This window comes from Gregarina niphandrodes, assembly GCF_000223845.1.
Source record: "Gregarina niphandrodes unplaced genomic scaffold scaffold00043, whole genome shotgun sequence".
Classification (NCBI taxonomy): Eukaryota; Apicomplexa; class Conoidasida; order Eugregarinorida; family Gregarinidae; genus Gregarina; species Gregarina niphandrodes.
This window is the reverse complement of record NW_011645811.1, coordinates 54,750-66,482: the sequence shown is the minus strand read 5'-3', so window position 1 is coordinate 66,482 and position 11,733 is coordinate 54,750. Positions and strand designations below refer to the sequence as shown.

At 59.9% G+C, this 11,733-nt stretch overlaps 6 protein-coding genes across 6 annotated transcripts; 4 read left to right on the top strand and 2 right to left on the bottom strand.

Moving 5' to 3' along the window:
- GNI_152460 (DNA-directed RNA polymerase) lies at positions 1–3,347 on the top strand (the record flags this gene model as incomplete). Its single annotated transcript, XM_011134508.1, has 1 exon — positions 1–3,347. A coding segment is annotated over one exon (3,347 nt), but the record flags the coding sequence as incomplete, so codon positions are not given.
- Positions 3,348–3,488: 141 nt separating this feature from the next.
- On the bottom strand, positions 3,489–4,451 carry GNI_152450 (tRNA intron endonuclease, catalytic carboxy-terminal domain protein; the record flags this gene model as incomplete). The annotated part of the gene is made up of 1 exon (XM_011134507.1): positions 3,489–4,451. One exon carries the CDS (start codon positions 4,449–4,451, stop codon positions 3,489–3,491), a length of 963 nt encoding a protein of 320 aa, XP_011132809.1.
- A 79-nt stretch (positions 4,452–4,530) lies between these two features.
- On the top strand, positions 4,531–5,076 carry GNI_152440 (thioredoxin domain protein; the record flags this gene model as incomplete). Its single annotated transcript, XM_011134506.1, has 2 exons — positions 4,531–4,845; positions 4,969–5,076. The coding sequence occupies 2 exons, from the start codon at positions 4,531–4,533 to the stop codon at positions 5,074–5,076; spliced, it is 423 nt and encodes a 140-aa protein (XP_011132808.1).
- Positions 5,077–5,238: 162 nt separating this feature from the next.
- On the top strand, positions 5,239–8,553 carry GNI_152430 (hypothetical protein; the record flags this gene model as incomplete). Its single annotated transcript, XM_011134505.1, has 1 exon — positions 5,239–8,553. The coding sequence occupies one exon, from the start codon at positions 5,239–5,241 to the stop codon at positions 8,551–8,553; it is 3,315 nt and encodes a 1,104-aa protein (XP_011132807.1).
- A 346-nt stretch (positions 8,554–8,899) lies between these two features.
- On the bottom strand, positions 8,900–9,781 carry GNI_152420 (phosphatidate cytidylyltransferase; the record flags this gene model as incomplete). Its single annotated transcript, XM_011134504.1, has 1 exon — positions 8,900–9,781. The coding sequence occupies one exon, from the start codon at positions 9,779–9,781 to the stop codon at positions 8,900–8,902; it is 882 nt and encodes a 293-aa protein (XP_011132806.1).
- A 281-nt stretch (positions 9,782–10,062) lies between these two features.
- On the top strand, positions 10,063–11,463 carry GNI_152410 (hypothetical protein; the record flags this gene model as incomplete). Its single annotated transcript, XM_011134503.1, has 1 exon — positions 10,063–11,463. One exon carries the CDS (start codon positions 10,063–10,065, stop codon positions 11,461–11,463), a length of 1,401 nt encoding a protein of 466 aa, XP_011132805.1.
- Positions 11,464–11,733: the final 270 nt, after the last annotated feature.

Genomic DNA, 11,733 nt, shown 5'->3' with positions numbered 1-11,733 from the left:
CTTCCTACGACTCAGTCGCTTTCCTCGGCAGCCGCCGCGCCCTCCTATCCCATCTCACTTCAGCCCGGACCGTCCGGGACGAAGGCGCGGCCGTGAGCGTCCTGCTCGCGACCTCCGCCAGCGGCGGTGTCAAGCTGCGACGGGCGACCAAGTTCATCAAGTGCCGCGGCGGCCGCGTAGCCGGCGAACTCCGCGGTCTGACTGTGGCCTTTCAGCACCTCCTCGCCGATCACGACCAGCCGCCCGAGACCTTCCGCCTCCAGTCCTGTCCAGCCCCTGACAGCCGCCGTCTCCTTGATGCTCTTAAAGGCACCCTGCACCTGCCACCCGAGAAACCTCTCGCCGGTAAACGCACCTGGGCTGACTCTGCCGTTGACTGGTCCTCAGACGACGACCAACCCGACCTCTCGATCCACCAACCGACAGACCACAACGCGCTCTACCGCGAGTCGCCCCACACCTCCTTCTCCACCGACAGCTGGGACGGCTTTCTGCACAGTACCCACCAATTCCGGTACTCGCCATTGGAAGTATCCAACGAGTCGCTCACTGACGACCCTCGCGACGGAAGCCAAGCCTGGTCGCGTGAACCTCGAGCCTGGTCGCCGGGAGCTCAAGCCTGGTCACCTAGAGCCCAAGCTTTGTCACCTCGGTTCCGAGATTTGTCACCTCGCTCCCGAGCTTTGTCACCTCGGCCCCGAGATTTGTCACCTCGCCCCCGAGCTTTGTCACCTCGCCCCCGAAATTTGTCTCCGTGGTCTCCAGGCCGGTCGCCTAGACAGCAAGCCTTTGCGCCTTTGTCTCCCTGCTGGTCACTCGACGTCCGGGGTTGGTCGCCACGGCCACCAGCCTTGTCACCCCAGACTCCATCCGTGACACGTGGGGCTCAAGCCTGGTCGCCTGGACGGCCAGCCTTCTCAGCTCGGCCCCCCTCCTTGTCACTAGGGCATCCGGCCTGGTCACCTAGATCCCGAGCCTGGTCACCTGGGTCTGGGGCCTTGTCACCTCCACCTCGACCCTGGTCACCGGGGCCCGAGACCCGGTCGCCTGCGGCTGAAGCCGTCTGGTCGCCTGGACCTGAAGACTTGTCGCCTGGGACCCGTGCCCCAGCCGGCTTGTCCCCTGAGCCGGTGGCGTGGTCCCCTGGGGACCAAGCCTTGTCGCCTGCCTCCTCTGCCAGAGGCGTGTCGCCTCCAACTGTGCTGCCGTTCCCGCCCATGTCGTTTGAAGATTCCGGGCCGTTGCCCCACTCCTTCGAAGTCCCCCAGTCCTTCGAAGTCCCCCAGTCCTTCGAAGTCCCCCAGTCCTTCGAAGCCCCCCACTCCTTCGAAGCCCCCCAGTCCTTCGAAAACCCGGCCTCTTTCCACGCGCCCACCTCTTTCGAGGTGCCGACGCACGAGAGCAGGGAGTGTGACTCGTGGCCGGTCGACCCGTGCGTGGCGGATCCTCTGGCTGGCTTCCAAGCAACTTCTCTGACAGGTATCGCGAGTCGTGGGGGCACTGTGGAGACGCACGTGGCGCTGTGGGACTTTTACCGGTTGGTGTTACGAGCGCACATGACGAGTGCGTACCGGCGTCTGTTCGTGTGCTTCGACGAGTTGTTACCCTTGGACGCGTTGTTGGCTGGTTCTCGGAGCCTGAGTAGCGCGTTCTTGCCGCGGCTTCGACGCCGGGGAGTGGGAACGGAGGTGGACGAGGCGCCCTCGGACGGGACGCCTTCGGAGCCGGCTCCCGCAGAGCTTGGGTGGACGGAGACGGCCGTGGTCCCACCACCGCGGCGACAAGAGCTGGACTCCGCGATGCACTATGTGCTGGACGCACAGGGCACGTGGCTGCCGCACCAGCTACGACGCCAGAACCCGCGGTGGGCGCAGCGGTACGTTCAGCGCCACTTCGAGGATCTGCTCCGGCCTGCTGGTGACCGGCCCCATCCCGCGTTCACACCCCAGTTCGGAGAGGCGCCAGACGCCACGCGCTACGAACATCGAAGCTACCGTCTGGGTCAGCCCGCGGCAGGAAACGCTGCTTCGGGCGGCACTGGAGTCGGGGTCGTTTCCGAGGGGGGAGTCGTTTCCGAGGGAGGAGTCATCTCTGAGGGGCGTCTGCCTTCGCGCGAGTCGGTTGCCGGCCTTCCGCTGGCCGTGCACCAGTTCCTGTTGCCCGTCGAGTGCTCCCGACCGGAAGGCGTGCCCAGATGGGTGGATCGAGTTCACTGGTGGCGCATTCTGGCCAACTGTCCCAGTCTCTGGACCTGGAACATGGCGCGGGCGCCTGGACAAGCGCCAGGATTCAGAAGCCCTCTGGACCCCTGCAGCAAGAGCGCGCGGCTGTCGAGATCGCGTTTCCATTCTCGCGGCTGCGAATTCGACGACCGCATTGTAGTCGACGTCCCGCGCTGCAGCCGGCGCGTGCCGAAGCCTATTTTGCGCTTGTTGAAGCACGGCGGCAGACTGCGCTACCAGCGACGACTGGTCGGTCGCTGCGACTGGTCGTGGGCGGAGAGAGAAGCAGTCTGTCTGGAGGAGGTGCGGCGGTTCCTAGAAAACTGGCGATACGACCGGCAAGGGCGTGAAAGCTACAAAATAAGTTACCGCACACGCGTGTGCAACGCTTGTTTTTGCCGGCGCGGCATCTGTATTGCGCGCTCGTTCGCCGCCCGACATGGCCGGCTGGTCTCTGTGGTCCTGTGGCTACTGCGGGACTGGTGGCTGGCTTTGGGAAAGGCTCTTTTACGCTTTGCCACGTTTTGCTTGTTTGCCCCAGTTGATGCGCCAGATGAAGCGCTTGACGACACGAGCGGCAGTGGGCTATTCCGCGGTCCTGGGTCGACGAATGCTTGGAGTTACTTGGTGTCGAGTCGTTGTATCTGCGGTGGCTGTCGATGTATGTTGGGTACCCCTGAGGGCGCCGAAAGTGGGCGCAGAGAGGGGAGTTTGAGCGGAAACTTTTTCGTGGGCGCGGGCGATGGTTTTGGACGGCGTATCGACTTGAGGCAGCATAAGGTCTCCTCCATCTGCCTTCTGGGGGTCCTCGGTGGTGACCGCGCACTCCTCCAACCGCAACACCACGACCTCAACGCCTACGTCACCGCCGGCGCCACGCCCCGTCTCGTCACGCCGCGCCTTGACCTCGAGGCCTGGCTCGTGCTCATGCGCAACCACTTCCTCCGACTATTCGCCTCCACACCCGGCCTCCGCGACCAAGACCAAGACCACCAACACCAACTACTGCAACGCGCACACCTACAACGCATCCGGACCAATTCCGACACCGCCTTCGCAGTCGTCCGCTCACTCGCAGGCGACGAAATTAGAGCCGACGCGCAGTGGGTATTCATCAACCAGTGATTCAATCCATCCGTCAGACCGACCGGCCGGTCAAATAGACCGGCACTCAGCAACCGGACAGTCAGCCAGACCGGTCACCGCACGCGAGACAGCGTGAACCAGTCGCCGTTCTCATTCGACATAACCAAGCGCTGCAAAACATCAGTGATGACACTCGCCCGTCCCGCACTCGCCCGTCCCGCACCCGCCCGTCCCATGATGTACGATGTGCAGGGGTACCTTTTTAGTGTTGGTGGCGATCCTCCCCAGGGCTGCAACTTGGCTCCAATTGTACTCGGGTGGCACCACGAGTGCGTCCGCGTGACATAAGTCAGGGTGGTCGGGGTACACCGCCCAGTCCGTTCCGAACCGTGTGGCGGAGTAGACGCTCCAGCCTCTGGGCCAACAGAACAGCCGGGCCTCGACCCCGTGCCAGTCGGGATGCAGGAACGGGAGGGCAATTGCCGCCTTCTCTTCGACATCGAGCAGCGTGCGATGCAGCGCACCCAGGTCGCCGACCGCGGCGTCAAAACGAGTCTCCTCCACTCCCGCCTTTTTCACCAACAGCTCGGTACCCGTCCAGCGGAACTCCGCAACCACCTCAACGTCATGGCGGTCTGCTACATCGTGCACCACATCGTGGCGGTACCCGATATCGTGACGGGGGGCTTCGATGATGAGGGAGTCGAGGGCCTGGATAGCGGCGTGTAGGGTGCCGTCGGTCGGGCTTACCAGGTCGCCTAGTTTGTACCTGGTTCGGATGTCTTCGAGGAAAGCTTGCGGCAATAGTGTGTCCCGGCGTCGTGCCCGTTGTTGGCTGACTACGGTTGGTACCATGGAGGGGCAATCGGTCAGGGGTGGGCAGTCTGCGAACTGGGTCTCAAAGGGGTCACCTTGTGGAGGTTGTGTCGCAGTTTGGAGGGGTGGGGAGGTGGTGCAAAGTTGCCTGTTTTTGAGAGCAACGATTGCGAGCACATCCTCGGGGAGAGAGTAGGTCTTGAGTCGTAGAACGTGGGCAAGGGTGCTAGGCTGGACGATGCAGCTGGGACGGTAGTGGTCTTGGGACGGGAAGGGCGCCGTCTCAGCGAGTCGTATTTTCATGGTGGAAATTATCTCATTCGGCATCTGATTAATATCCAGTTGCTTTGGCACTTGGTTGTATTGCGTTTGGTTGAGAGATCAGTATTGATTTAGAGTGCACGTGATGAGGTTCTTAAGCGCGGTCTTGTTGGCAGTGTCTGCGGTGTTTGCGGAAGTGGTGGAGTTGACGGACGACAACTTCGTGGGCACGACAAAGATCGGAACGGGCGAACAGACGGAGCGGTGGTTCGTGAAATTCTTTGCTCCCTGGTGCCCACATTGCAAACGCATGGCGCAGACCTGGGTGGACCTGAGCGAAGAGCTTGGAGAGGGACCCGACGGCACGGCTCTTCGTGTCGGCGAAGTCGACGCTACTACACAAGACGCCCTTAAAACCAAATTCGACATCACCGGATTCCCGCGCATGTATCTCTTCGATGTAAGCCACACTTACTGGGGGCTCTACACCGGGTCTGGGAACGAAACCCCAACAGTCCTGCTTGGGGCAGCCAGGACGATTGGGCAGAGGAGTCGGTGGCACAGGGGACGGTGTTCGTTGCAGACCGACGGAAAGGTGTACAAGTATCCGGGCGCGCGGACCGTGGAGGGTTTCAGCGCCTTTGCTTTGGGCGGTTATAAGTCGTTCGACCCCGTCGCCACGACGCTTTGATTTTTGAATACGAATCGTTCGTGAGAACACGCGGGTTCGAGTCTCGGCAATGCCGGAAGCGCGGGGTTGGGAAAATCAATAATTGTCCCCGTAAGTAGAGAAAGGGCTCCCTGGTGAAAAGTTGTCCAAGGGCTATCTCTCTTCGGGAACGGGTTGATTTATATGGGAAACTCTAATGAGCCGGCGGCGGGGAAGGGGTGGACGTTGGCGCAGTTGTTCGAGGAGTCGGAGGTCTGGCGCGACGTGTGTGCCACGATTGTGGGTAGTCACGAGCCGTCCTCGCCCGGAGGCGCGTCGCCCGGAGGCGCGTCGCCCGGAGGCGCGTCGCCCGGAGACGGTTGGTTGCTAGCTTCTTCGCCACTGGCATCATCGCCGCTTGCATCGACGCAGCGTCGACGTTTCAAGTTGCACCAGGTCCAAGCGGAGGAGTGGTCTTACCTTTGGCGCAGTGTGCAGTGGCCGCTGATCCACAACGAGGCGGAGCTAGACATATACCGGAGTGTGATCCTGGGTCAGTTTGTAGAAGCCGTCACCGGGACCTCCACCCCCACCCCCGCCGGGGCGGATGCCGTGCGCGGGACGGAAGCCGTTCGTGTGGTGGGTGCAATTTTGGCATCGGCCTTCAATGCTCCGCGGGACGTGGTGCAGGTCTTATGCGAGGCGCAACTGTTGGCGCAGCTGTTGCCGCGCTTCTATGCGAGACACGGCACGGCCGAACGGGTCCATGCTTCGCTCAACCCCTCCTTCGGTATCGACAAGGCCGCGATGCAGTACGTCGTTGTGGGCAAGCCCAACGAGGTCCTCCACGTCCAACTTCTCCTCCCTACTTATCAACTCCGCGTGCCCGACACCTGGGCCGATGAACTTACACTCAACGACGTCCTCACTGAAACCAAACCGCCGGAGGACAACCGTCTGCCGCCGACGCTGAACGCAGACGGCGACGACCTGATTGGTTCCCACACCCGCCACACTGATCCTCACCTGACCAACTCCCAGAAGGCTTACCCAATGTCCAGGGCCACACTGGAACCACCCGGCGACCTGTTGACAGCGGAAGGGCTGGCGGTACAGGCGCTGGCAACGAAGGACTGCAGCGTGGATCAGTTGCTTTACAAGTACTTGGTCGCGCGCGACGGCGCCGTGGCCGATTTGGACCTGGCCGATACGGTGGTGCAAGTGGCCGTGGGCTGTACGGCCGGTGTCGAGGAGGCGGTCGAGGAGGCAGCCGAGGAGGCGGCCGAGGAGACGAGTGCCGGGAACAAACGGCGGGTCGTGGAGCACGTGCACGCGGCCATCGTCTCGGAAGTTAGCATCGGCTACATGCTCACAACGACAGCCACACGGCTGCCGAAACACCTGACTAGTCCCCAGCGCCGAACCAAGGCCGCGGGCGACCTGAAGAGAGCCGTACACACCGTGCTGGAGTTCTACAACAAGAACACGGTACTGCCGGGGAAGGCCGCGGTCCTGCCCGGGGCTAACCCGTCGGGGGCTGGTCAGTTAAGATCCGGTCAGTTGGGCACCGGTCAATTGGGGATGAATTTGCCGGACACGTTTTACTGGCTGGAGGCGGGTACGTTTGTGACTTTGGAGGCGGCGGGAGAAGTGTTGGCGGCGAACGTGGACAACACGCACGTGATGAAGCCGGCGATGTCGTTGGTGGTGTATCCGGTGGCGCACGCAGCGCTGCGTGTGCATGAACTGCGAATTTTGAGACACGTTATTCATTACATCAAGTCGTTGACTATGCAGCTGTACGAGAGCGCGCAGGTCATCCAGGCCGTGTCGGAACGCCTCAAGGGCGAGAGGGCTGTGGTCTGCGCGCTCAAGAGCCTGATCGAGTTGTACGTCCTCATAACCAAGGAAACCCGCGTTCGATTCCGAGCGGCCGAACTCCTGCAATCTTTCGTGCTCCTCGAGCAGTTCTGCCGAGACCTGACCACCACCTACCCCTACCCTGTTGACTTGGCCTCCAAGGACAGGACCTTCCACGACGTACTGCGGGACGGCTTCGTACTCACCATCAGGGCCTACCAAAGCGATCTCCGGCCACCCAAGCTAATCATGCTAGCCAAACATCACCCTCTACTCTCTCTGACCCACCTATTCACCCACAGATCCTTCCCCAAAGGCATCCTTTGTCTCCTACTCTACCTGACCACGTACCATCCGCAGCACCCAAACTCTGACTCTAGGGTACGAACAAGGAACTGGGAAGGTAGTCCGAAAGGCGAGAGTCCCAAAGGCGAGAGTCCCAAGGGCGAGAGTCCCAAAGGCGAGAGTACCAAGGGCGTGAGTACCAAGGGCGAGAGTACCAAGGGCGAGACGGATAACTCAGGGCCGGAACTCGGCGAGATTGCCGTAGACGACGACAAGGGCATCAACATAGAGATTGGCGTACTAGACCAGTGCCTTACGCATTTGATCTCCAAGTTGGAAATCCTGCAGAACACCCGCCAACTCCGTGATTCCGAGCTTGGCAATGCTTCTTCAGAGCGGCTCAGCACGGGGTCCACGCTCGTGTTCCTCTTGGACTCGATAATCCAACTACTCAATATACGCAATAGCAATGAAACCGCTCCAAGTTTATTTTCCAGATCTGGCTCTGTGCCATGGGCTAGTCATGAGCGGTCTCTGGGCGAAAGTCTAGTTGTCATAGTGCTCAAGTGGTTCCAGCTCAGTTACCACCGCGGTGCCCTTCATATTGCCGTCCGCATCTCCGCGCTCGTCGTCCTCGTAAGACCGCATCTCCTTCACCAACAAATTTCCAACGAAGTTCTGGACATGGTTACTGCCTGGTTCAAAATAAGTCACGGCAGAATACAGAGGTGTCTGAGCACGCAACCGGACTCAATTCAACATGCTGTAATGACTGCTAACAAACTGATTGATCATCAATCTATGGAAGGCGAAGGAATCGTGGATGGCAAAGGGACGGAGGCCCAAGGGACAGAGGAAAGCGGGGGGGTGCAGGAAGAGGGAGGAATGGTTGAAGGCGATCAGAGAGCTGATCTGATTTTCAGTGAATCAGTAGGTGCCCAGGCGACTATGCCCTTGTCGGACTCGGCATTAGCGCAAAGCGCTACGAAAAAATTGGAACGGAGAGCCATGTCGGCAGGCACCGATGAGCGACTACCAATTCTACTGTTGGCAGGAGAGTGCTTGGGTGAATTTCTGCTCTGCTTCTTGCATCCCAAGGTGGTTACCAAGAACCAATATTTACTGAGAAAGCCGCTAAACGATATTATTCCCAATTCCATCGACTGTCACCTACCGGGGGGTCAGCAATACCTCGCTATACAAAACACACTGCAGAAAAATCTTACCTTACTGGAACGGTTTGATTCCCAGCTGGTGGTCACCAATGAGAAAAAGCGCGCAAGCTTTGACAAAAGGCGCGAGCTGGATACATGGTTAGATCTTTGGAACCAAAAAGCCGTTTTCCAACAAGTACGACCCAACACCGCCCCGTAGCACCTCCCATCCTAGGGCAGGTACGGGCCAGCAGGGAAAGCATGACGGGTTTGTACTTTTAGGATTTCATTGTTAATCTTCCCAGAATATCTCTCAGCATCATTTCGCGGGTGCGGACAACTGAACTTTTGGACTTCGTTGGGTAACCTGGCTCGTTGGGAGGGTGTTTTTACTTCCTTCCAATCATATGGGTGCTGGCGCTGTGTGCTGGGCCGCACACAACGCACAGTGAGTCGCACATTCGGCTTTGTGAGTCGCACACACCTCGCCGTGAGTCGCACATGCGGTACGGTGAGTCGCACAGTCGGTACGGTGAGTCGCACAGTCGGCACGGTGAGTCGCACAATTATGCGATGAGGTGTGACAGGCAAACGGTGAGTATCATAATGGAGTCGACCTTGTCGAGGATGCCTCCGTGTGGGCCGAACAGGTTGCTTGTGTCTTTGACGCCAGCGATGCGTTTGAGGGTGGACTCGATGAGGTCACCGACGGCGCTGGCGAAGGCGGAGATGACGGAGACGACGGCGAGGAAGAGGGGGTTGGCAGTGCGTTGGAAGAGGTTGAATTGGTGCTGGGGGTAGAGCCACCAGCCGATGTAGCGCATGCCGAAGGTGGAGAGGAGTGCGAAGACTACGAGTCCGCAGTAGCCCTCAAGCGTCTTGTTGGGTGAGATGGCGGGGATGACGCGGCAGCGGCCGAGTTTGCCACCGATGAGTAGTGCGCCTGCGTCTCCGACCCAGGGCGTCATGATGACGAACACCATTTTGGAGATGCCGATGGCGGCTCCGTGGGGGTCCACGGACTTGCGTATGCGTACCATGCCGGTGAGGGTGGAGGCGACGAGGTTGATGAAGCCCCAGTCGCTTAGCCAGCGCGTGACGTACGGGATGAGTATGTGTGGGTCGATTGACTTGGCGCGGGCGGCGGGCGCCGTGTCATCCTGCGCGGTCGGGTCCAGATCCAGGTTGCAGCTGACGAGGGGCAGAATGAGGGTGCAGAGTGGAGCGATGATGAACTGGGTGACCTTCATGGCGAGCACCCAAACACGGGCAGACTTGAATGACTGCGACTCCTCCTGCAGTTCGGACATGACCGCGAAGAAGCAGGTCATCAGTACGACCGCAACCATGAGCCGATCAAACCGCGCAGTCGCCGGCTTGGTCGCCTTGAAGATCATCTCACGCAACGAAAAATACTCCAGCGTGCCACCGACGGCCACGAGTCCCATCATCAACGCCGTCGTGGCCACACTTGTCCGTAACGTGTAGTAAATGCACGGCACGCCCACGCACGCAATTAGCAGTCGAGCAGCCCTACGGGAACGGCGTGAGCACAGAGCGAGCAGTTACCAGTTTCCTTTCATCGCGCTTTTTTTAACGAAATTCGACCCCCCATCGGCGGCTCGAACTACACGGACGGTAACTAGCTAACTAACACGAACTGCAACTAACTGCACGGACGAGTGCACCGACTTACTGACGAGTGCACCGACTACTTGTGAACTGCAAAATGCTGCGTAATATTGTCCTGTTCGCGGTGCTCGCAAGCCATGCTGGTGTGATGTTTGAGGGCGGCCAGCGCCTGGACGGCTTCCTGCTCAATAGCGACGGCTACCTGGAGGCGAAGGCGACGAAGCGTGTATTCGACAGCCGCGACTTCATCACACAGCCGACGACTACGACTACGACGACCACTACAACGGCGGCCGCCACGGACGACTCCGGTACGGACACGGGCACCGAGACAGAAGGTTCCGCGGCCAGCGGACTGGCGCCGCTGCACCTGAAGCTGCGGGCGGCGCAGGTGAGTAGTGACGAGGGGAACAGGAACGACGGGAACAGGAACGACGGGAACAGCAGCAATGATATCGGGAACGCCAAGAGGGGGAACAGTCCGGAAGGGAACAGCCCGGGGAGCTTCGGGCGGTTGCGCGCAGGTACTGCGTTTCCGACCTTGGCGCCGAGGGACTCAATACCGTCAAGTCGTGCGGCCTTAGACATGTCTGAGGAGGCGCGGATGCAGGCGGTGCATGCGCCACAGCCGTTGAAGGCGGGTAGTTTGGTGAATTACTCGGATGACATTTTGATTGACGTGCAACGTAACCCGATCAATCCGCTGTATGTGGATCACACGGACTACGGGAACTGGTTGCACCGACAATGGTCGACGTACGATTCCGGTTGGCGGATTTCGGTGAACGTGACGAGTCGAAGTAAACGTTGTCGCGGTCTATCTTGTCCGGCAGAGGCGGCGAGTTCGGTGGCCTCTTTGGGCGAGTGCATTGCAATATCGGCGCCCGGTTGCGTGCTCAGTTATTCGATGGAGATGACGCTGGACCAGATTGTGCACGCATGTTGTCGTGATGAACTTGAAAGTCGCGATTGGCATAACGAGGGAATCTCGTACATCGGCAACTACACCTGGTTGCTGCCGACGCCCCGGATCGCCATCGAACTGGCGCAACGAGGAAACGTCACCACACGAGCACGTTTCCGACGACCTTACTACGGCGACGGCATCCATAAAGCAGACATCACTGCCGGTGGCTTCGGCATCACCAAACGCAATGGCGTCTGCGCAGATTACTTCAAAGACTCAATCGGAGACTACGTATACACCATCGGCACACCCACCGGCTGCCAGATTGACGACACCGGCCTCTACATGGACTGCAACGGAGTCTCTGACCCCGCAGACGGACCCGCCTGGAATCAAACCAACGCCGACCAACTCCTCTTCGTTGGAACCGCCCTCAAAACAAACTGCATCTGCCTCTCCGCTCAATATCCTCTCGTCAACGCCACACTCACCTACGCCACTCTTGTCTACCCCAGCCCCGGCGCCGCCACACGCGACGGCTTACACGACCGCCAACTCGACTTCGGCTACAACGAAACACCCACCATATAGACCCGCTTGACCAGAATGTTCGCGTCGTCTCCGCACGCCTCTCGGCGAACAACAGTTTTTTAATGCTATAATTTTTGATGGCCCGTTACAGCAACTATGAGAATGCCGCGGTCTACGTGGCCCTGGCGAGCGTGCTAGTGTCCTCGTCCTCGAGCCAAGATTGCTTCGCGGCCAACGGCCCCTTCCAAATTTTCAACGCCACCGAGCGCGATCTGCCAATCTCGCACCCGCAGACACAGTCCCTCGCCAATCGGTAAGCCACCCCCCCCC